Source organism: Montipora foliosa, unplaced genomic scaffold, assembly GCF_036669935.1.
Source record: "Montipora foliosa isolate CH-2021 unplaced genomic scaffold, ASM3666993v2 scaffold_117, whole genome shotgun sequence".
Classification (NCBI taxonomy): Eukaryota; Metazoa; Cnidaria; class Anthozoa; order Scleractinia; family Acroporidae; genus Montipora; species Montipora foliosa.
Genome location: NW_027179416.1, coordinates 82,501 through 105,000, shown reverse-complemented (window position 1 = coordinate 105,000; position 22,500 = coordinate 82,501). Strand labels below are relative to the sequence as shown.

The 22,500-nt window shown below is 40.4% G+C and overlaps 1 protein-coding gene across 1 annotated transcript in view; it reads left to right on the top strand.

Moving 5' to 3' along the window:
• LOC137985935 (ral GTPase-activating protein subunit alpha-2-like) overlaps positions 1 to 22,500 on the top strand; it is a 46,701-nt gene that overhangs the window by 14,548 nt on the left and 9,653 nt on the right. Inside the window, 22 exon segments of the mRNA XM_068833378.1 lie at positions 1,278 to 1,389; positions 2,206 to 2,328; positions 4,494 to 4,923; positions 5,674 to 5,921; positions 5,924 to 6,290; positions 6,841 to 7,133; positions 7,760 to 7,858; positions 8,448 to 8,609; positions 9,539 to 9,664; positions 10,613 to 10,747; positions 11,891 to 11,949; positions 12,039 to 12,147; positions 12,779 to 12,889; positions 14,864 to 14,932; positions 16,576 to 16,692; positions 17,902 to 18,091; positions 18,894 to 18,961; positions 19,301 to 19,450; positions 20,052 to 20,105; positions 20,221 to 20,368; positions 21,044 to 21,159; positions 21,878 to 22,059. Coding sequence (XP_068689479.1) covers positions 1,278 to 1,389; positions 2,206 to 2,328; positions 4,494 to 4,923; positions 5,674 to 5,921; positions 5,924 to 6,290; positions 6,841 to 7,133; positions 7,760 to 7,858; positions 8,448 to 8,609; positions 9,539 to 9,664; positions 10,613 to 10,747; positions 11,891 to 11,949; positions 12,039 to 12,147; positions 12,779 to 12,889; positions 14,864 to 14,932; positions 16,576 to 16,692; positions 17,902 to 18,091; positions 18,894 to 18,961; positions 19,301 to 19,450; positions 20,052 to 20,105; positions 20,221 to 20,368; positions 21,044 to 21,159; positions 21,878 to 22,059 — 3,468 coding nt within the window.

Sequence of the window (22,500 nt, the reverse complement as noted above, 5' to 3'; positions counted from 1 at the left end):
TCCACTCAAAAGCCTGTGTCCCCGTTAAACAATCTACTCCTGGGAGTGAGACTTTTCTGTATCTAATGCCTATTATTTACTCTGTCTAATACCTATTGATTTTACTTGTCAATAGAGTGTGTGTGGGGGGGGGGGGGGGGGGGGTTCAGGAGTCATTGGGTTAACTTAACAAAGTTGGTAAAGCAGTGGTTTCCGTGGAAACCCTTGACTGAATTGCAAGTAGTGAAGTGCAGACAGTTTATGAACAAGGGTTGCGTGATGAATTTATTCATACTGTCTCTATCCAAAGAAGACTTTGGAGCCGTCGTGGCTCAGATGGCTAGTGCGCGGCTTTCAGAGTGCGATAGGTTCCCGGTTCGATCCCCGGTGACTTCAACGTCTGTTTCGACTTTCCTCTGATCCGTGTAGCTATAGCTTTAAATCCCGTTAAAACGGAGCACTGACAGAGAGAGGGGGGTAAAGGGCACATCGTTGGCTTCCATTGATACCAGCCTCATAGCTGAAGGAACTACCGACGTTAAATAAAGTGACTTTACCTTTTACTTGAAAGTCTAACCATTTTGTGACATGTATGTAATCACACAGGAAGCACTTTCTTTGTCAGTTATTAAATTTTTTAGACCTTGAGTTTTGGTTGGGTCAGGGTTAAAACATGCAACTTTCAGAACAGTAGTGTGATGCTCAATTAACCGAGGTAACTGGTCAGCTGTTAACCCTGTCACTCCCAAGGGGACCCCCAGTGATGAGTAAAATTGCCTAGAATTAAGCAGAGTAAAGTCTGTACATGTAAGTCTCACTCTAGGGCATGCACGGGTTAAGGGGGACCCTTCACCCCTGAACCACCCTCATTGAGGACGTCTGTCTTTCGTAGGAGTCAGTAAGGGCTAAAGATAAGAAAAGTGGGCTTGCTGAAAGATTTTCAGGGCATAATTTTTGCATTTTGCATTCCCTACTCTTCACTGAAAGCTGAAAACACGAGAGATGATTTTCACAAGGCCAGAGGCAAGTTTGGACAGAGTACATGGGCTGAACAAGAGTTTTATTTGTACTGACTCAAACATTATTTTCCTCAAAATAAATATTATAAGTCTAGACAAATTTCAACTTTTTTCCTTATATTATAGTACCACTCAAAATTATTAGTGTCAGCTTGTGGTAACAAAGGTGAAAGCAATGGAATACTGCAGTCTGATCAACTGTGTTAATGTACTGTTAGTAGTAAACTATTAAGCAGGATGATGTAACCCTAATTACCCAGGATGTGTAATTATTTACAGGGAGCAGTTGTTAGAGGCACTTCTTGAAGCTTCAAGACATCTTCTTGTACCTGAAATGGCTCAGAACAAACCCATGGGTATTGCCAGAGAAGTTGCAGAGAGCTTACTTCAGGTTAGCATATTGTTACATAAAGGGATTTTTGTTATGTAATCAGTTGTAACTGGGCATGCCAGAGTCATTGTTCAGGAGTTGTTTTGATTAAAAAAGTATTGTGATTTATTCTATAGTGTAATATTCTCCCGGGGGGGGGGAGGGGGGTACTTTAGGAATTTCTGGGTGGGGATGTGCCGCTGGGACCCTGGAACCCTTAGCCTATACCAGAGCTAGTTCGGCTGAATTTTGCTACCCTATACAAGAGTAAACGCCCACCGATTTCCTTCTAAATACCGATACTTGACAGTTAATAATATCCAGAAGAGTTTCATGATAGCCATTTATCGACGCTGTTGAAGCTGAGTTGCGTAAACTTAAACTTTGCCGACTCGATGTTTTTATATTTTTGAGCGGGAATTTCTGGTTTCCTTAGTCTTGATAAAATCTTCAAGCGACTGGTCAGTTTTGTGAAAAATGATACCCTATTCTAGACCCAAACGCAAACGGGAATATTCTATTGACTGCAGTTGCTGGGATACAGCTGTACAACAGTAATTATCCATTGATGTCACTTAAATCGTCTGACATTATAAGTAAGAGTAAAATTTAGATGTATTCTTAAGGAAGGAAGGAAAAATAAAGAGCATGGTTTCTTGTTAGGTGGTTATTTGATCTCATGACTTCTCACATGTGTGTTGGTTGCTCTACATGTACGTACTAACTGTCAATAGTTTTAATTTATAGGGTCAGCAGCATGACTAATTGTTAGAATGGTACAACTTTACTTGGCATCAATTTCCTCATTATTTTTTGTTTTTGCCTTCTAATTATCAGACTCTATTTGTGACATGGATCCGAGCAAATCTGAAAGTCAATGTGCCCATCACACTCTGGGACAAGTGTTTAGAGGTTATTTCCTCTGCGACTCACTGGCCTGAGATCACCACTGAGTGGAAGGTAAGTCATTGCTCTGCTGTCTTACAGTGTATACCACAAAGAATTCTGCTTACATTAAGAAATTCCTTAACGCCTGACAATTTACAGTGTAATTAAGAACTTTAAAGTACTCAAGAAACGCCGTGGCAAACTTGATTGTTTGATGTTTGAAATGCTCTTGATCAAAAACAAAAGGCCGAAACTGAACACGCAAGTGGATTCCATTCGCACGAAACTTTTTACACGCATGCTTTCATGTAACGTTTGCCAATAATTGTGTGGTTCCAGAAAATATCCATACCCCCACCAGGACGGGGAATTGGAAATTCCAGGGGGGTGGGGAGGGGGCGTGAAATAAAGACGGTTTTGGAAAGGAGCCACCATTACTCATTACCAGTCTCCAAAGATTAGTAGTAGTTGTCCGTGATGGACTGGTAACTTCACAATGAATGTTCTTGCTGGATACTTATCGAGAATCACTGCACTTGTGAAGCATCTTTTATACATTAGAGGTTGTCATTTGGCAAGATGAGTACAGAAAACTTGCTATTAACTCATTAGTCTCTCTTTTTCTCTTCTTCATTGCATAATTTTGTAAAAAATTTGTTATTAAATGTGCTTGCGATTGTGTCCATTTCAATCGCACGAAATTAATTTTTCACACGTTTTGTAAACAGCTCAAAAAATTGTTTATTTGCAACTTAGTATGGTAGTAGCTCTCTTCGAATACTGGCAATACTGTATTTTGCGTTTTAGACCAGCTTCTGTATACATCAAAATAAGAAAGTTAAGGTTGTGTATTTAGGATAATTCGCGACTTTTCTTTAACTTACGCATGTACGCAACTTTTACCATATCGTCTCAAATACTCAAATACGTGCCTGACACCAGATACACAGCCTCTTGTTTGCTGTTTACTTTGAAGAACATCATTTCCAGGGGGTATAGGGGGTGTTCGACATTTTTTGGAATTTCCAGGGAGGAGATGGGGTTACCACATCCTTGCTAAAATGGAAAATCCAAAGGGGTGGGGGGTCCTATATGAAATTCCCTCCGTGGTGGGGGTATGGATATTTTCTGGAACGACACATTCTATTTTTCTCACATCCTGAGTACTATAAATATGCCTTGCCATTAAATTTTAATTTATTCATTTGACAATGATAACATGAAGTCGTCAAAACGTCATGTTACTTTGCTTACGTTAATTTTGTTACTTAAATTATTATCTCTGAAAAATAATGGTTACCTCCAATTTCCTATTTGGATCCCAATGGCACTTGCTAAGTTCTTCATTCTCCATATAGTTTTAAACCGGGCAAGAATAATTATCCCTTTATTAGGAAGCACCACCCATAGGAACCCCAAGTATGTCGAGATGCAAAGAACATAATTAAAAGGCATTTTATGTGCAATATCAATAGTAGGCATCGTCCTCAACAAGCGCTGCATCCAAATGCTCTTGTTCATTCTTTCTCAAGAGGTAATTTCTTTTGTTCTTGTGACCTGGTTAAAGGTTTATTTCAGGCAAAATTGTCATGATTCAGGTGGTAGCATTTTATTTTTAGGGAAATTAATGCAGAAAAGGAAAATGCAATTTAAATAATTTTCCAAGTCTACTTGTTATCCATCCAATTTGAGTTTTTTAACAATGTACAATTTGTCTGTTAAGATATGTCCACCATGAGGTCAGATGACAATAGATTCGTCGGTACCTCCTTTTGTTTGTCCACGAGCATTACTTTTGTACATTTTGCCATTGACATTTGTGAGATTGGTTGAAAAACACCTCTTGGGCCCAGGATGCTCAAAGTGTGGTCAAGGGTTCAGTAACGTGTGAAGTACAGTTGTAGATGCCTGGGCTAATCAATGTAAGAGGCAGTCACTCTTGTCTTTTACAAGGATTTGAGTGAAAATCAAGGCAGAATAGCAAATTTGAGAAGCAACTTTCTGACAACATAGATGGCGGTAAACCACCAGTGGCCAGCTTCTAATGAAATCCCTGCATGGTTAGCACTAGCCAGTGTTAATACAATGGAAACCTATAGGTTTTGATACCTCTTAACCAACGGTTAGGGCTATCCAGCCTTCGAACAACCAGCCCCAGGAAGATTACAACTAACCCTTCCCTATGGCACATAATTATAATGCTGACAAGCTAATCACTATGTTGATTTTCTGAAAAGGTCACCATGGAAACTTTAACAAGAGTGATGGCAAGGACTGTTTATGGTCTTGACATGGGAGATCTTCCACTGGAAAGACTCACGGAGCAGAAACGCAAGAGACGCCCTCAGATAACACAAGACAAACGAGCTTTTAACAAGGCTTCTTTCACTCGCTGGAGTCGCATGGAAAAATCAATTGTCCCAAAGCAGTTTGTTTCAAATGTGCATAAGAATGGCGATAAAGCTGGTTCTCCTGTGATCACACCGCAACCTAAAAAATCCCCAATGCTGTCAACAAATGAAATTAGTGGGCCTGTGCCCAATAAATCACTAGAACATTCAAAGGTATTAACTTCATCAAACAGTGCTTTTTTCCCCTCAAGTAAACCAGTTATGGATAGAGTTTCGGCGATAAGAAAAATTTCTTCCTCTCCAACTGTTACTGCAGGTTAGTAAGTTGCATGGTTATCACCTCATTACTATTTTGGTTCTTCGATCTAGACTGCTCTTTTGCAGCTTTGTCTGTTAACAAGTGGCCTTATTTTTTTTCTTTTCTCTACACCCTCTTGATGTTGATAAGTTTTGAGCTAATTTTGTTCTGTCAAAATACTTTGACCACTGGATCCACCAAACCTTGGCATAATTCATCATCAATATTATTAGTAAGAGTACCATTCATAAGATGCTAATGTAAATTTAAATCTTTTTACAATAACAAATACAAGCCTTAGTTGACAATTTATTTCCACACATTTATTCCCCCCGCAACAATGCTCTTTTCTTATCACCAACTCTTCCTTTTTCTGTTACCAACATTGAAGGGGGGAGGCGGGGGAGAGGGGGGGGGGGGGTACAAGTGGAAAATGTAACATTAAGGTGATTTTTTTCCTAATTGTTGTCTTCCCAGTGTCTCAACTATTTTTGTCGCTTATTGCAGCTACTTGTAGGAGGTCAGGCATTGACTGTAGTGGTCCATCTTTGCGACATGTGTCTTTCTCTCGTGTACTGGTTAATTGAGATGTTCTCTCACTTTCACAAAGTATGTGCTTGACAAATAGGGTTACAGGGACACTTACTGTAAGTGATGTTCATCACCTGCATTTCAAATCACAAGTCAAGTGATGGTTGAAATTGAGGTTAAGGTCAAGGGAGCAGTTGTCAAAATCACATGCATCTCATTTTGAGCTCTGCTTTGCAGGTTCAGGAACAGTCAAAGAGACTGAGGTTGCAGGCCAACTATCAGATCCTAAAAATGGAGGAAAGGATAATCAAGAAACCAGTCATACAGCAAGCATTAGTACTGTAAATGAAGAAACCAGAGTACCCTTCTCTTTGGCAAGTGACACAGAAAGTGTAGACAGTCTTGAAATACAATCAAAAACTGATCAGGATGCAGTTACTGGTATGGAACAGGACTCGATAAAAACTACCGATGCCACAGATGGCTTTTTCCTTCAAGGGCAAATCGGTTAAGTAGTGTGGACAGCTATTTGTCGCGTGAAGATTCCATGAAATCCTTGCCATGGTATGGTAGTAGTCTTGACTTTGAGGTAGCCCCATACACAAAATATAATAGCTTGGAGTCACAGCCATCTCATCTTGAAAAGATCAATGAGTCAAATCTTGAACCAAATTTGGAAGACTTGCATTTAGGTACGGGACATCATAGGACTATGAACAGGACATCAACACCAGCTCACGAAGTGCGATTGGGAAGAGAGGGAGAAGGGGACTATGCTGCACCCCTGAAGCCAGTAACAGTGGAGTTTGATCATGATCTGGGAGGCCGGTCCTCACCTGAATCATCTGGAAGAGGTTTGTTGCCTTCATTAACCATTTTTTGCCCTTCTTATGCAATTTTGCTTTGAAGTTACAGTTGAAACCTTTTGCTTGAGCCATGCCATCCAGAGTTATTGTCAGAAAAAGCCTCAGTGTAAGCAGAGTCGTTAAGTCACAATAGGTATAAAATTAATGGTTTACCCCAGAAAAAGAAGATAGTTTGCTCCTTTGTAACTGAAGTGAAAAACGGGTTGCAATTTTGTTTTTCTCTGTTTGCTCAGAGGTTAATAGTACTTGTTATTGACCTCCAAGCTAGCGAATCAGGATGCGCAGAAAGCACTACAATCACTTGTTTGGTATGTACTAATAACAAAATTTAGCTTAAACTGAAAGCAAAGCTACCGATGAATTGTCTGGTTGAAGGCATTTCACTAGATAACATTTCAGAGTCAAAATGAAACACACTCTTGTGACTTGTTCTTAGCAATTTGCATTCCAAAGTACAGAAATAAAAACTTAAAATGTGAGATGTTATCTGACTTCAGAGTGAGTTCAAAGTACCAAGTTTGCACTGTTTTTGTTGTAGAAACTCCCAATGACCTGGCTACAGGTTCCAGATCACCATCACCAGCCTCTTCTCACTCAGATGATGAAGTACATGATGAGCTCCTTGATCCAGATTTTGGCGAAGGGGATGCTCTTGAAGAAGAGACCAGTGTAGTTGCTGGGGGTTGCAGGGAAGGGTGGGGTCCTGTGGCAGCAGTAGTCCTGTGGCACAGAATGCTGGGCATTCTGGGTAATGTCAACAAGATTAAAGAACCTGCCATTCATGCAAAAGTGTTTGAATGCCTAACGTCAATTTGGAACATGCTGGCCAAGGTATCAGCCATAATTATTTTTATCTTTGGTGCAAATTACAATCCCAAGTGGTGTTTGTGTAAGTGACTACATTGTGTATGAAGTGAAATTTGGTTGGAGGGGAAAAACAGTGTGAAATGCATGTTCCAAAGTGTGAGTGCTGTGAGTTGTAACATTACAAATTTCTTTTAGTTCCAGAAATTGGGGCTTTTTTTAATTTCACTATGTAATGTTGGATACAAAGGTTTTTTTTGTTATCTGCCATAAAGGATGGGCATGATGTCTCAATGAACTCTTACAAGTACTCCTGTGGCTGATTTTCATTTGTAGACTTAAATTTACTTATTTGCAATGTTCCATTTTGAAGAGCCGGTAAACTATGACCTCTCTACATCCCTGACTTCCATGTCCAAAGCTTGGATTTTCCAATGAAAAAGGGGGGTTACCTTTGTAAAATGAACACTTACATGTATCATGATAACGTTATTAGAGTCTTAAGCCTGTATTGCTTCTCAAATGCTTTACTAAATGGTTGTTAAAGCAGTTCATATGAAAATGTTGGTTACTTAAGAGGGAAGAGAGGGGGGTGGGGGACCTGGAGCACTTGAACAATATTATTATAATGTACAACTTCCATTGGTTTAAAGGTCCGACTGAATCAAGGCATTTCATTGGATAACAAGTCTACCCCTCCCATTCCTGTCTTAATCCCTCCATTGCAGCACATGGCAACTTGGGTTTTTGAGGTGAGCATCATAGTGTGATGTGTTAGGTTTTGATGAGGGAGAGGAAAACTACATGTAACAGTACCCAGAGAAAAACCTTTTGATGCAAGGTAGAGAATGAATGAACTCCTGTTAGGCCTAGTCCGGCAATCAATCACCGATCACCAATGCAACACTGATCTTCAAAATGTCTTTGTGTGGTGGTCCAGTCTTTGTGTTATTTGTCAGGTTAATAAATGGCAGGAGATGTCAACATCTTCAAAGTTGTGTCAAATCCAAATTTTAAAGTAAATTACCAATATTGTCCACCTGAGCAACTGTTTGTTTATTTATTGGTCCAGACTTTAACAGCAAATTTATACACCTTGTAAAAAGTCAGTGAATCAACCCCTGCAAGTTGGATTCCTTCGCCTTTACTCTTACAGAGACAAGACAAGAGACCAACCGAAATCGAAGAAACCCAAAGGCTCCTTTTTCTATAGTTTCTACAGTTATGGCAGGGGTTGGTACCACTACTATCCCATTGCACACACAAGTTATTTCCAGTAATGGTGGTGATCATTTTACTGATATAAGCCTGTGGTTAAGATTTGCGTTTGTCTGTGTTCAGGCTGCTTCCCTGTCTGTTAGTAATGAATTCAAGAGTGGCCGTCTGCTTGCATACAAACTGATGTGTGTGATGACAGTTTGCCGTCATGATGTGCCACTCACCCAGGAGTACTTGACACACTTCTACCGGCTGATGCATATTGGACTGACAGGCACTGATCAGGTCAGTCACAGTAATTACCATTGTCACCATCACTACTATAAGCAGAAGCATCATTATTGCAGTCATCATCATTTGTCATCTTCGATATCATTGACATCCTCATCATTATGACAATGACCAGCGCCGTTGACATCACAATCACCATCGCCACCTTTATCATCATTGTTATTGCCTTCTTCGTTGTTGCTCGTGTTGTCATCATCATCATCATCATCATCATCATTATTGTCATTATGATTGTCATCTGCCATCATCGTCATCTTCATCATCATCATCGCCATTGACATGGTCATGGCCATTACCAATATTTGTCGTCAGCGGCAGCGTCATGATGATCATCATCACCATAATCATCAGCATCCATTTCCTATGATCATTATTATCATCTTCATCCTGATCAGACGTATTTATTGTAATTTCGTAACAGTATAGATGGTTTTCACCTGACGTCACAGCAGCCATGTTGGTGCAGAGAGCGATAGAGAAAAAAGTCTTTTGGGAATTTGACTCTATTACAATGCAAAGCATGAGCCATAATTTTCCATTGTTTTGTGCACCAACACGGTGATTGAAAACCATCTATAAGGATAATTCTGTTTGTTATTTCAACTTTCAAGAAAGAAATTGAGGATCAAGTATACATGTAGCTCATTAATTATTAGTTGGTGTATGACTCAAAAAGCTAAGGATCTTAGGTCAATCCTTGGTGATTTGATTGTTTCAACTCTCCCCTGATACATGCAGTTCCTGTCAATGGAGCATTGGTGAAGGGGGCATATGGACTGCAACATCAGCTTCAGAGCTGGCAGAGCAAGAAACAAAAAATAGCTGGCGGAACAAGAAATAAAACGGAGTGGGGTTACTCCCTCTTCTGAAGTTTGAATAAGCCCTGTTTTGTACCCACCTTAAATTTACCATTTCTTTTGTAGGATATCACGAGCACTATTGTAAGGAGCTGTACGAATTTCTTTTCTGCGGTGTTACCGAGCTCAAGCCTTCTGATTCTTGACTTCATCCAAGCTACAAATGGTGTTGTTATAAGTCAAAATATGGAGGTAAGCTTGAGTCATTTGTTCTTGTACATGTATATATGCTGCTGTTGCTTCTTGTTCAACTGGCCAACCAAGGTCCTCGCGTGACACGGGAGGTGGGTGCACAAGGGCATTCAAGGGCTCCTGCTGTGACCAGTCTGCCTCTAGGTGGAGACCAACCTAGGCAGCCAAGTACCCTAAAATTTGGTTTTATCAACGGCGTTGATAATGTAAATTGGCCACCGTACAGAGATTCTAGCTTTTGGAATCTCTGTACGGTGGCCAATTTACATTATCAACTCCGTTGATAAAACCAAATTTTTGTATACTACTTCCCCACCGATGCAGCACCACAGTTTCTTTAGAAACTACCCCCTTCAGCCAAGTACCCTGACTACTTACATCCGTCAAAGAGTGAACCACTGCACATTCTGAAGCCTGCTATCGGATGCTCTTTCTTTCATTCCAAAAACGGAGTACGTTTACGTTTTTGCAAACGTTTGCCGTGTAGCACTTATATTTCAACAGAATTAGCTATTAGAGGGTAATGTGAAGTGCTATTTTCTACCCATGTAAACCATGTGAGCATGTTGTACATATTCATTGCCGTGAAAATGACATCTTCATTTCCCACGACCTGCTTCCGTCTGACCTTGTAGCTCAGTCGGTAGAGCAGCGGTGATGTAACCTGAAGGTCGTGGGTTCATTTCCCACCCTGGTCAGAGTTTTTGTCTGTCCTTGTGTGGGCCTAATCCCATCACTAGGGCTGACGCTCACATGGTTTACATGGGTAGATTATAGTTCTTCACTTTACCCTCAAATTGTTAATTAGATTCCAAAAGAAATGATAAGTCAAGTATTCCTCGTAACCTACAGAAGTTCTGGAATATTCCAAAACGAATATGGCCAAAGTGACCCTCTGAGTTTCTGTAAATCATTTTCACCTTTCCTTGCAAATATTCATTTTCACAGTTACCAAGAGAAGAGGCCATGACGTTGCTTGCCTCCTTGCTGTGTTTTCCAAACATCTTTCCTAACATGCCACTTCACCAACCGGGACATCAAACGAATGAGTACCAACACAAGAGCACGGGGAAAGATATCAAGGTTTGTGCAACTGCGGCAGCTAACTGCAGAAGATGACGAGCGTGAGGAGTCAAAAGAATTTAAAACTCCACGCTTGTCAAATGTGATTGCTACTTGTAGAAGCCTTATAACGTAACTACTTTTTAAGTGCCCGTAACTTCAAAACATTTTATTCCGCATCTAAAAGACCGCATGATTTGTGTTAAGTTGACGAAATTTGTATTCGTTTGTCCCACGGCCGAGCTGGTAGGAGGCCTGGGTCTATCCTTGGGATGACGTCACAAGCTGTTTTGAATTCCAATTTTGAAAGAATTTTTAAAATGCAAAGCAGTTTGTCACGTCATCTCAGGAATAGACCCATGCTTCCATCTAGCTTGGCCATAGGACGAACGACTTCGGGTTTTGTTAAAAGGGTTCCGGATAGAAGGGTCAATCGCTTTCACGAGCTATCCTGGACGAAACTTTATTTTCATACATTCCTATAAAAACGCGGCAAACGCTTTACATGAGAAGCAAAGAGATTGCGCTTCTAGAAGGCCGACGGTAGGGTCCCTTTCCCCCATAGACCTCGTCTCACCGGGTGAGGCTAAATCGCGTGGGTGGGTGGGTCGTTTTTGTTTGAAGATAAAAAAAAATATATATATTTGCTCCCTCAGTGCTCGGTCCAAATTTATCTTAGGTCTTAGGTCTTGTCTGTTTCGAGAATTTCCAGTCATTGATAAAAAAAAGTGTAAGGTTAGGGACCCACTACCCACGACACACGACTCACGACTCACGACCCACCCACCCACGCCGATTAGACACTCTCGTCTCACCACCCTTGCTTATGCACTTTGTGCAACGCTAAAGATCCTTTACATTATTTGTAAAGAGCAGGAAACAGAGTTACCGGTGTTCTGCTCTGTCCCCTTTAAAGGGCACACAATAGACCATTTTCGAATTCTCACGGCTGAATTGGATCTAGCATGAAATGGAGGCTAATGCGGGCAAATCTTTTCAAATGCAAATTAATTTGCCCGCATTAGCCTCCATTTCATGCTAGATCCAGTCCAACCGTTAGAATACGAAACTGGTCTATTGATTAGGGCTGTGCTCTGATTTGTGTCCCCCTGAAAGTCTGACAGAGGCTAATTCTGTTAATTTTGTTCTTTTCACTGAATTTAGGACAAACTCATTGCGTCCCTGTTACGGGCATCAAAGCTTGAGCCATCCTGCCCAGCAAGGTAAATATAAGAGATTTTCTAAACGATTTCTGAAAAGAGTTGAAATCTTTACATTATATATGAGTCTTTTTTAAAAATCTTTTTTAAAGGTGTGTTGCTTTGAACGCCCTTGGTGTATTCATCGTGGAAGAACTTATTCACTGCCACGGACATCCGAAAATTCCTGATTGCATTTGTGTTCTTTTAGCCTCTGTTACCGTAAGTGGTATTACTGTTCTCTCAATATATCGTTGCGAAACGATGCGCGAAGTGGCAAACCTTGCTACCCTAGCAACGTTGCGAGACAAGTTCGCAGAAACCGTTGCAAAAAGTAGAATCGAGTTCTACTTTCTCCAAGGATGTTAACAAACTTTATCTCTCGTTACGCTTATATCTGGGACTTGTCTGGTATTGTTGCCTATGGCAACCATTTGCGCAACGCCATTAGTTCAATGGAGCTCTGGGGACGAGATTGAAACAAAGATGGCAACGTCTTGTCCTCTGATCCGGGCTTGCGCAGTCAACGTAGCGAGACAGTTACCACCGACTCATTGTCAAGTGTAAATCCTCTAAGCCATGAATTTTGTTCCAAGTTTGTTTTCAATGTGTCGAAAGTGGTTATAAAATGCAAACTCGCACAGATTGTCTCAGGCTTCGTTTCGGCTGCGTATATGTGCTTTCACCTTTAGTTGACTTGGTTCATCGGTTACATCTCTTCAGTTTTGTTAAAGAACTTAGTTTGGTTTTAAACCTTAACAAACGCACTTGACAAGTGCTTGTGTTCTTTTCAAATTATCTTTTTTTTTTTTCGAAATTTTTATTATTATCATTTTTTTTTCTTAATTTCCAGTTTCATAACAGATCCGTATGTCATGTGGCTTGTGAAGTGATTCACCTGTTATCAGAATACTACAGTGAACTCTGTGGGTTTGACGAACATCTCCCCTTAAAAATCGTGGAGGTTTGTGCAAATGAAGAAGAGTTCTTCACTAGTAAATTTAAATCAAATGTCCAGTAATATAGCCTTCTTGCAAATCATAATAAATTAATAAATAACTTCATTTTACTAGGGTAGCACTTAGCACTCACAAACCTGTAGCCCTCCCTTAATATGTAATAAAAGCTAAACTACAAGACAGTATATTTCAATAAAAGTATCTATATCCCCTCATTAAGCAACAATAGTTATGAAATGGGAAAACTGTTTAAGTCTTCCTAACTTTCCTTCAAATAGTTCATGTATCTCTGTTTGAAAGACTTGATGCTAGTGCTACATCTAATATCAGTAGGTAAGGAGTTCCAAAGTTTTATGGCTGAGATATGAAAATTTCTTCCATTTTCCGTTTCACGGTTGTACTTGGGGCAATATTAGTAATATCACCATAGTGTGAGATTCTGGCTGTAGGATAAAAGGAACAGAGTGTTGTGAGAAATGAGAAAAGCCTCTTGAAATAGAATGAAAACCAGCAAACTCAGTTCAGCTATGACGTGGAGTCCTAAAGCTCTTACCGAATTGAATTGACTTTCTGGTTAGATTTTTTACGACAAGCAGTTGTGAACGTTCCGCTGTTGAGAAAACAGGAGAGGAATAAGCTGTCCCTTCTTTGTGGGAAAACCTTTTGTTTCGATGGAAAAACAAACGGAAGGCCTTAACTCCACACTTTTTCCGGCGGTAAAGTCTGATTCTAGGAACGCGACCAACTGGTACACAAATTTCTGGTCGTTTCGGTAAGACCTTTGGAAGTTAGGAAGAAGAAGACAGTGTGGTCTGAAAGCAGTGTTGTTTGAAAGTACTCTAAATATATTCTTTTTCGTCGCGCCGGTTTCAATTCTCATTTGCTGATCTTTGGTGCTTCCGAGTTCGAATCACCACTACCAGGGGTTTTCAATCACATTATGTTTGATCTGGATTATTTCTTTCACATTTGAATGTTGTAAATAAATGTTGCACTAAAGCCTATCGCAAGATAGAAATTCACCATATTAAATAGAGGATATTACATGACCACGCGGAGCGAACGAGTGAAATATCTTTCAACACTCGAGGAGAAATTTCGTATCTCCAAGCGACCATGTAACATTCTATTTATTATATAAACACCAATGAAATACTAAATCATTTCACGAAAGGCATCGAAGGGCGCGATTTTTATATGTAACCATAGCAACAGTGATCTTTTCGCGTGTGAAGATATCATGTTTGCGCGCGAAAGCTCACATGGTATTTCATTGGTTTTTATGTTATAATAAAGAATACACATCAGTGGCTGTTTCATTCATTTTCCCACCGGAACAACCGGCTTTCGCATATCGATGGTGAACGCTTTTGGATCGAACACGGTATAAATTGGTAGATAGCGAGTGGTCTCGCCACTGAACCCACCTTTCGCAGTTAGCGACCTTTGGAGCACCCTGCCTGCAGAGCCTTTCTTAACTCGACGAGAAAGAAAGGACTCTGCAGAAAGCGTGTAAAGTCTTTATTGAGTATAAGCAAGCCGTTGCTTGGAGACAGTTTCAAACCCAGGCCAAGTCTCGGTCGCACTCCGAGACGCCATATTGATTTTCGTACTGAAGGCTCGATTTTGACTTTCGCCTTGTCAAAAATATGATGCGCGCGTTGCCTAAACCGGTTTGACTAGCCCAGACACTTGGGCTGTGGCGACGTAAAAGACTTGACACGATTTGGCAGAGCCTCTCTTGCGCGCCCTCTGGTAAGATTAAAAGAGGCTCTGTTCGCAGGGTACCTTTGGAGGACCAGGCTATACAAGTACGAGGTTTCCACTCCAAGCATGCGCACTTTAAAAGAAAAAAAGCCTCGACTTCGAAGCTTACTGCACCTGTCCAGTCAGAACTGAAAACTCCCACTGCACTCTGATATAAAGTTCGCAAGCATCGAATCGAAGAAAAAGGTTATTCAGAATTTTGATCTCTTCAGGTTCTTTGTCATGCCATTGTCAATCTGCTTCCTGGAGGAGAAGCGGTCCACATTCAAGAACAACACAAGGTGAGCGGATTACTTTCTGTGAAACTCTTGTGCGAGAGTGGAGACGTATGTGGAGAGATTTTCAGCCTATAAAAACTTGCATAGTTGGCATAGGCCTTCCTCTTTACAAAATAATATCCTGCGTTGGTAAAAGGATACAATGAAGAAACGATCCGTCCAACTGTAGCTTTGTTTTACGGATTCATTTGTACTCTCTGGTAAAGGATAAAATTGACAGTTGTGTATTTCAACGGCTTCCTTGCTCCCAGTTATTTAACAATTATTCCATGAGCGCACGTTGGCTATAACCAGTCTCATATCCAACAAGCGCGAATGGAATAATTGTTTTATTAAATTCCTTTAAACTCCAAAAGTTTAGAAAGTACGAAATACGAGCGAAAAAAGCGAGCAAATCCGAGCGAAATCAAAAAAACTTGATGAGAACCGATGCGATGTCGTGTAACACCTTGTGGTCAGACAGACGCAGGCTCGTCACAAAAACATTTCTTACCTTTTCGCGTACTTCTAAACGTCGGAATTTAACCCAGCTGTCCAGAAAAACTTTTTTTCTGCTTTCTTCAGAGAGAAATTTCACTTTTCCGGCGAAAAAACTTTTAGCGTGGCAACACTTAGATCAACCGTATATGAGCTGATAACCGAGATTGAGTGAACCAGTCAGAGCACGAGAATTGCATTATCCCAGGTTGAGAATTTAATAATTGTTGTTAACTACGTCAAGATTGTGCAAAGCGAAAAGGATTGAACAATGTCAAAATAGTTACAGTCAATCAAATGTTTATTTTAAAGCGGAAGTTTTCGTTGGCGTTCCCGTCATCTCGAAGGCTTTCAATTGTTTTTGAAGCCTACTCGTGTGATTAAAGATGTAACTGATTAGAGTGTAATGTGAAGTGCTAGATTTGTACCCCATATGAACCATGTGAGCGTTAGCCCTACTAATGGAAATGGGCCCACACAAGGACAGAGAAAAACTCTGACCAGGGTGGGAATTGTAATTCACATTACACTCTAATCAGTTACGTCTGTTCAAATATAAGTGCTTGACGGCCAACGTTTGCAAAAACGTAATCGCTCCTTGATTAAAGATCTCCTTTGCGGAACACATGGTCGCTGCGACATGGACCATTCAAAAGTTGAATACAACCGAATTTCAACTTTAGAAATTGCCAAAATAAATATATATTGGCAGTCAACTCTCCGCTCCGTCCTCAATGTTTTTATTCAGCGGTCATAAAGAACTTGAAACTGGACTATTCAAACAAAACTATGACCTTTGACAGAGCGACAGAACAGTGGGGTCACTTTTGTCAGACCTCCATTTGTCCGCGGGAAAGCAAGCTGTCCGTTCGTTTGACATGAACAAGAGTCCAACGTGTCTTTGTAGCGTCATGTTATGGGAATAATTCTCGTAAGCGGACAGCTCTACTAACGGGCGCCTTTTTCATTTCCCGATGGTGACCGCTTACAAAAGAGTTGACTGTGGTTCATTTCATCGGTTTTTTTAGTTCCGAGGCGTTTTCGTTAACTTCTAATGCAAGTGCTGTCAAAAATTCGTTCGAAGACATTGTTATGTGTAGGTTTCAATGTATGTCGAACTACCAAGGCTTGTAGGTATTGATTTTGTTAGCCTGACGTCTCTTTCCCAGGTATTGGTGTCCATTCTCATGTGCCTGCTGGACTGGCTCATGGTGATTCCAGTTTCAAAGCTTATGTCAACAACAAATGAAGACGAGAAAATCAGTCTCCTCTCCAGAGTTTTCCAGGTAATTCTTCGCACAATAGAGCAGTTTTCAAATGACTGTCGAAAGTAATTACGCGATTGCAATTGATACGCTTAGTGATTGGTTTAAAAATGTTTAAAAATGTTTATCAAGTTTATCAACCAATGAGAAGGAAAACCAAAACCAATCGCGACTTGCATGCGCGATTTTTCCCGCGCTTTGAGCAAGTTACACGGAATTGCTACGAATTTGGATTGGTTCATTGAGCTGTTTGCACCTGATGTGATTGGTCGAAGTAATAGACCCATTTCGATATATTAAAATTCAGTCGAAAATAAAAGGCATCATCTCGAGGCTCTGGGGAATAAATGTAAGGATTTATATGAGTTTATTCCCCAGAGCCTCGAGATGATGCCTTTTGTTTTCTACTGAATTTTAATATATCGAAATTGGTTTATTACTTTGGTTTTTGTCTTACGAAAACCGCTCTTTGGCATCAATAAGGTTTAGGACATAGTACTCCTTTGAAAATATTTCAAGGTGCAGAATTGGCTACGATCGTGGGGAAAATTGTTTAGGCTTTTTTGACTTCCTGGTCCACATCTAAAACACTGTTTTTCATTAAGTACATATTATTAATTCGGCACTGCCTGCCCCCAAAACAACTTTGGGAAACCACTGCATTATTTTGTTTCTTCCTGAGCAATTAACATTGTGTAGGGTAGGGTGGGGGGGGGGGGTATTTTTAATTAGGTGGAAGATTTAGAAAGACGGAAAAGTCTCGATTGTAGAAAAGCAATATAAAGCATAAAGTAGGTGAAGTAATAGGTTCGGTTACACACACACCATGCTAAATGCCATTTCCCATGGTAAATTATCCCGGGGTGCCTCACACTTGGGTTTTAGTATACTGTGTTAACCAGCGGTCACACGTTACGAAGATTACCGAGGTAAAAAGAAATCTCACGCAATTCATTTGCGGGAAATTTAATCACAACTTCATCAGCATCGTGATTGGCTCTTGTACCTGGGGCATCAAAACACCCTTCCAACGTAACACGTTAAATGTCATGGGCGCTTCGTCTGATCTTTTTGACGTATCTATGGAAATTTACCACGGGAAATTTACCTTGGGAAATGTCGGTCACACGCACTAAATGCAGTTTCCGGTGGTAAAAGGGTCATTTACCGCGGTAAAAGTGCCCCCTGTAACCGCACCTAATGATGTAGTTCTGAAATTCTTTGTTCCAGGTTTTGAAAATGACTGCTTCAAACGACGTTCCCAAGAAAAAATCCAAGCAGTTAAATATCTCCACTATTATCAGCGGTGACGGACGGCCGATCCGATTAGGAAGACTACAAGAACACGACAGGAGCTCAGGGGTTTCTCTCATCAGTACTGTAGAACCACAGCCCGACAGTGGACCAGAGGATTCACAAGGTAACCCAAGTTGTGACAACATTATCTATTCTTCGGACGAGGAAGGGAGTTTGAGCAAGGACATGTTCTGGCTAAATCTACCCCCACCTTTAGACATTTATTGCTGGAATTCAATGTAGTGGGGTTGCTGTATAGCAGGCAGTGCCGTGTGCTTTTATTCTTTCCAATAAATTTAATAGCGGATGTAATGTAATGGAACACATATGGAACACATGTGGAACAACAAAAGAATCGTTTGGAGTTGCCATGTGGAAATTTTGTTTAGAGCAATCTAATTTGTGAACTCTATAGCATACACTATGCGAAAATGAAGTACAAAAAAAGAGATGAAGATAATTAAAACGATTACAAGTGTTAAGCAAACAGCTTTGCGCTGATTTGTTTAATTTTGCCTCAAGTTCGATTGGTTGATTTTTGAAAGGTTTTTTTTCGGGACCTTAAGCCAAAATTAAAACAAACAAAGTGATTCCATCAGCGCAAAGCTGTTTGCTGAACACTTCTAATAGTTTTCATTTTCTTCGCCTTTCTGTTAACGTGATTCACAGTTTTACACCGCCTTTTTTCCAACCAGTCAGAATAGATCGCAATTTTCCCGCGCTTAGGGCCGACTAGACACGTCGAGTTTTGATTGGTTGATGTGATTTGCATTGTTAGCTGTGATTGGCTTGGCTGATGGTTCGTTTTGATTTTATCTTCTCTTTTGAAAACCGCTGTCTTTTCAGTTATGGTGTGTATCGGTTGAAGAGATTTTAAAATTATTGGGGTGAGATCACTCATACTAGTCCTTTTCTACTTTTTGCAGATTTAGATGGTCAAGACACCTTTGATTTCCCACCAAAGTCTGATTCTGTTGAATTGACGGCCAGAGCAGTAAGTCTGTGATCTAACTTTCACTGATTAAATCATTTTAACGGATGACGTGCCAGAATGGTGTGTGTACGACTCACGAGTGATACTTCAGCGTTTTTTATAAAGTTCACTATGCTTCCTCTCCTTAACATACCAAGGAGTTTTAACAATTCAAGTCATGACGATATCAGATCTGAAACGTTTGACACAGGCCTCCTCACAAAAGAAATAACACGTCTTCTCATTTCAAATGTCATGTGTTTGCTCTATGATGATCGTCTTCTCTATTCTGATGACCTATCCAATTGATGAAGAAGTGTTATTGTTGGGTGAAGTAACATATTTGTCATTTCTTTTAAGGTCATGATGCACTTGGTGAACCACATGGGACAATATCCACTCGGTGCTGGTCCATCGAGAGTGGACAGTTTAATCAGCGAACATGAAGACAATGCTAACGTGGATGCAGATGAACTGTTGCCTAGTATTTTTAACGCGCCTAATGTACAGGTTGGTGTGCTTGTAAAGCTTGTCACGCACTCCACTCATGGCATTTTTAGTAGTCACGCATTCACAAACGTAGACGTTAAAGTACAAGCTAGGAGCATTCTTAGACTGCTGTGGTGCCGGCTGTCGATTTTTCAGTCTCTTGAGGGTCTCCGGCAAGCCGATTTTCCAACGTTCATGATTTCTTCGGTCATGGTAATTTTGGAGGAAAGGATAAAACGAATATTCCTCTAGAGACGCTGTGCATGTCGGGAGACCCTGTAGCTTTCCATACACGGTCTGTGATTGGAGAACGGAACAATAAATGGTACAACAGACACAATACACCAAGCCCTCATAACAAAAGAAGCTACGGGTCATAGAGACAAACGAAAATAGCCGTCTGGATTAGCTACAGTATTACTCTGCATTTTCACTGACGACGGTCCAGTGTCGGTTCTTTATTTTTCGCGAAATCGAGTCTTGTCCTTATGAGCCTCGTTTAACGCAAAAACCAAGGAGCGAAACAAAAATAAAACATAACCGCATGGCTGTTTCTGCGTTTTCTTTACAAACACCGAAGCAATGACTGCATTGGAAATTTGTTTGTCTTTTTTCGTTCCAGTTTTTTGTGCTCAATGATAGAATCCTAATATCATTGGTGGAACTTCCTCTGGAGGTGGGCAGTTCGGATTAGTACCTTAACCTGTGTTTTTGCCTTTTAAAAAAAAAACTTTTGCCATTATTCTGTTCGAGTACTATGCCTATAAATAGCGTTTTAATTTTCTTCCCAGGACTCTCCCAACTTCTGTCGGATCTCCTCGAGCACAGCGGCTACACAAGTGCGAATGATCATCCGTGACATGACGGGGAAAAACGTATGGGACTACAGCTTGCTGCACGGCTCTTCAAGTACAGATAGTGAACCCCAAAAACACAACGGTAAGCAAGTCAATGGTTTAATACTTTTCAAACAGATAGTATACTTTGTTTTGTCAAAACATAGTTAATGCATGGAGATGGTTATGAAACTCAACAAGTTCCTTTGTTTGATGTTTTTGTCCGTATTTTTGGCCTTGACACTGCACAAAACACACCTTTTTTCGATACGATAACCAATCAAATCCTTCGATTAAATTCTGCGCGACTAATTTTAGAACCCGTGCGAGACCGAAACAAAAGATTGTGCAGGGTCACGGTCAATTCAACATCGATTGCGACAACATTGTTATCGCTTTTGAAGGTTTTAAGGTTTCATAACCAGTCCCTCGATTAACTATGGTCAAAACGAATTGTTCATTAAAAAAACATTTTTTAATGCCAATCGTTTAAATTTCCTGCGCAGATTGTTTTCTTCATTTTGTCCAAAATCCGCTCTTCATATCCTTGTAAGTAGACATGAGAGCAATTCACCTACACGTAACAAATGTGGCTTCATAGCTAAGATGACTGAGCATTGCACCTGGACTGCGATGCTCTTCCAACACCATCGCTGTCTAGTTCGATTGAGTATGAAAATGACAGAAATTGTTTATTCAAGAGAGTGAAGCATTCCTTCATTTAAATCATTTATATTTAGTGTAATTGTTGTTGTTACTTGTTGTTTTTTTCGTAAAGGAGGACCAAACTTTATTGATAACGTGCTTCCTCAAGAAGAGTCGAACATTCCGTCCAGTGCACTTGCGCAGGCCAGGAAAAGCTCAACGCCTATACCTGGTGATAAACTTGACGAGGTGAGAGCTTAATCCTTGTCTATTTTGGTTTCGTCACCGGTCATAATTTTCAACTGGCTTTTGTTGATCACCCTCCTGTGAGTACCTGCGCAAAGCCCAACGCGATAAGACCGACAATATTTCGCCTCTTAAAGTGCACCCAACCTCAGAGTATTTTCTTTTGCAAAAGTTAAATGTCTAAGATATATGTCACCTTTGCTTCTCCAGATTTTACCAGGCGCAATGAGGTTCGAGAGAGTAACAAAGCTGGCATTCATTTGTCCCATGGCTGAGCAGGTGAGAGGTATGGGTCTTTTCCTTCAATGACGTCAAGAACTAATTTACATTGATAAAGGTCTTTCAGAACTATAATGCAAAGTAGCTTATGACGTCATCGATGGGATAGCCCCATGCCTCTCACTGCCTCCGCCATGGGACACAGGACTCTTAGGTACCTTATAAGGCAAATTAAAAAGTAAAATCTAGAGAAGCATGGTAAATTTAATTATGTTTCATATTTAACTTTTGCTAAAGTAGATATTTTGATGTTAGGTACATTTGAAGCTTCACAAACATCGGTTTCCTCTACTTCCGCTTACAGTATATTCTGACTTTCGCTGTCTATATGTTTTCCACTTTTTTTATTATTCTTTCCCTTTTCTTCCCCTCCTCTCCTATCCAGACATCCCAGCCAAAATCTCTAGGAATCACTGTCTCATTTTTTTCTTAATGCTGTTAGCTTTTGAGTGACATTGGATCAACAAGCCAGGAGTGTTTGTTGTACCCAGACCTCACTCTGAATGAGCCTGGCCCCTCCCCCGAGAGTTTGATGAGTGACATAGAGTATGACGTTATAGACACCATCCTTGAACAAGACATCAACGAGAAGAAACAAGTTGAGGAACACTTGGACGATCCTAGGTAAGTGTTTTGATTGCTGTTCATGCTTTTGAAATAAAAAAAGGAGCAATGAGGATTTGAAGATAGTGTGGCTCAGTAGCTTTCATTTGAATAGGCCATTTTCAAAATATTCAGCTTGATAGTGAGGCAGAGAGGGCAAAAACAATAGAAACAAGTTGCACTGAATATGAAAGATATTACGATATCATCCACTTTCCTTTGTCTTTGTTCTCTAAACCTCTCTTTCAAGCTAAATTTCAAAGTATCGAAAGTGCCTATTTCTACCGTAAAAAATTCATCGACGGGTTCCTTTGTATAACACAGGGAAAGTCCTGCTCAATAGCTTTCATATGAATGGTGAAACCTTACGATTTCAGCTGCGGGCTAAAAGATCTAAAACCACCTCGAGCAGTGTTTTTTCCTGTGATTCCGGGAATCACAGGAAAAAACTTCTCGCAGCTC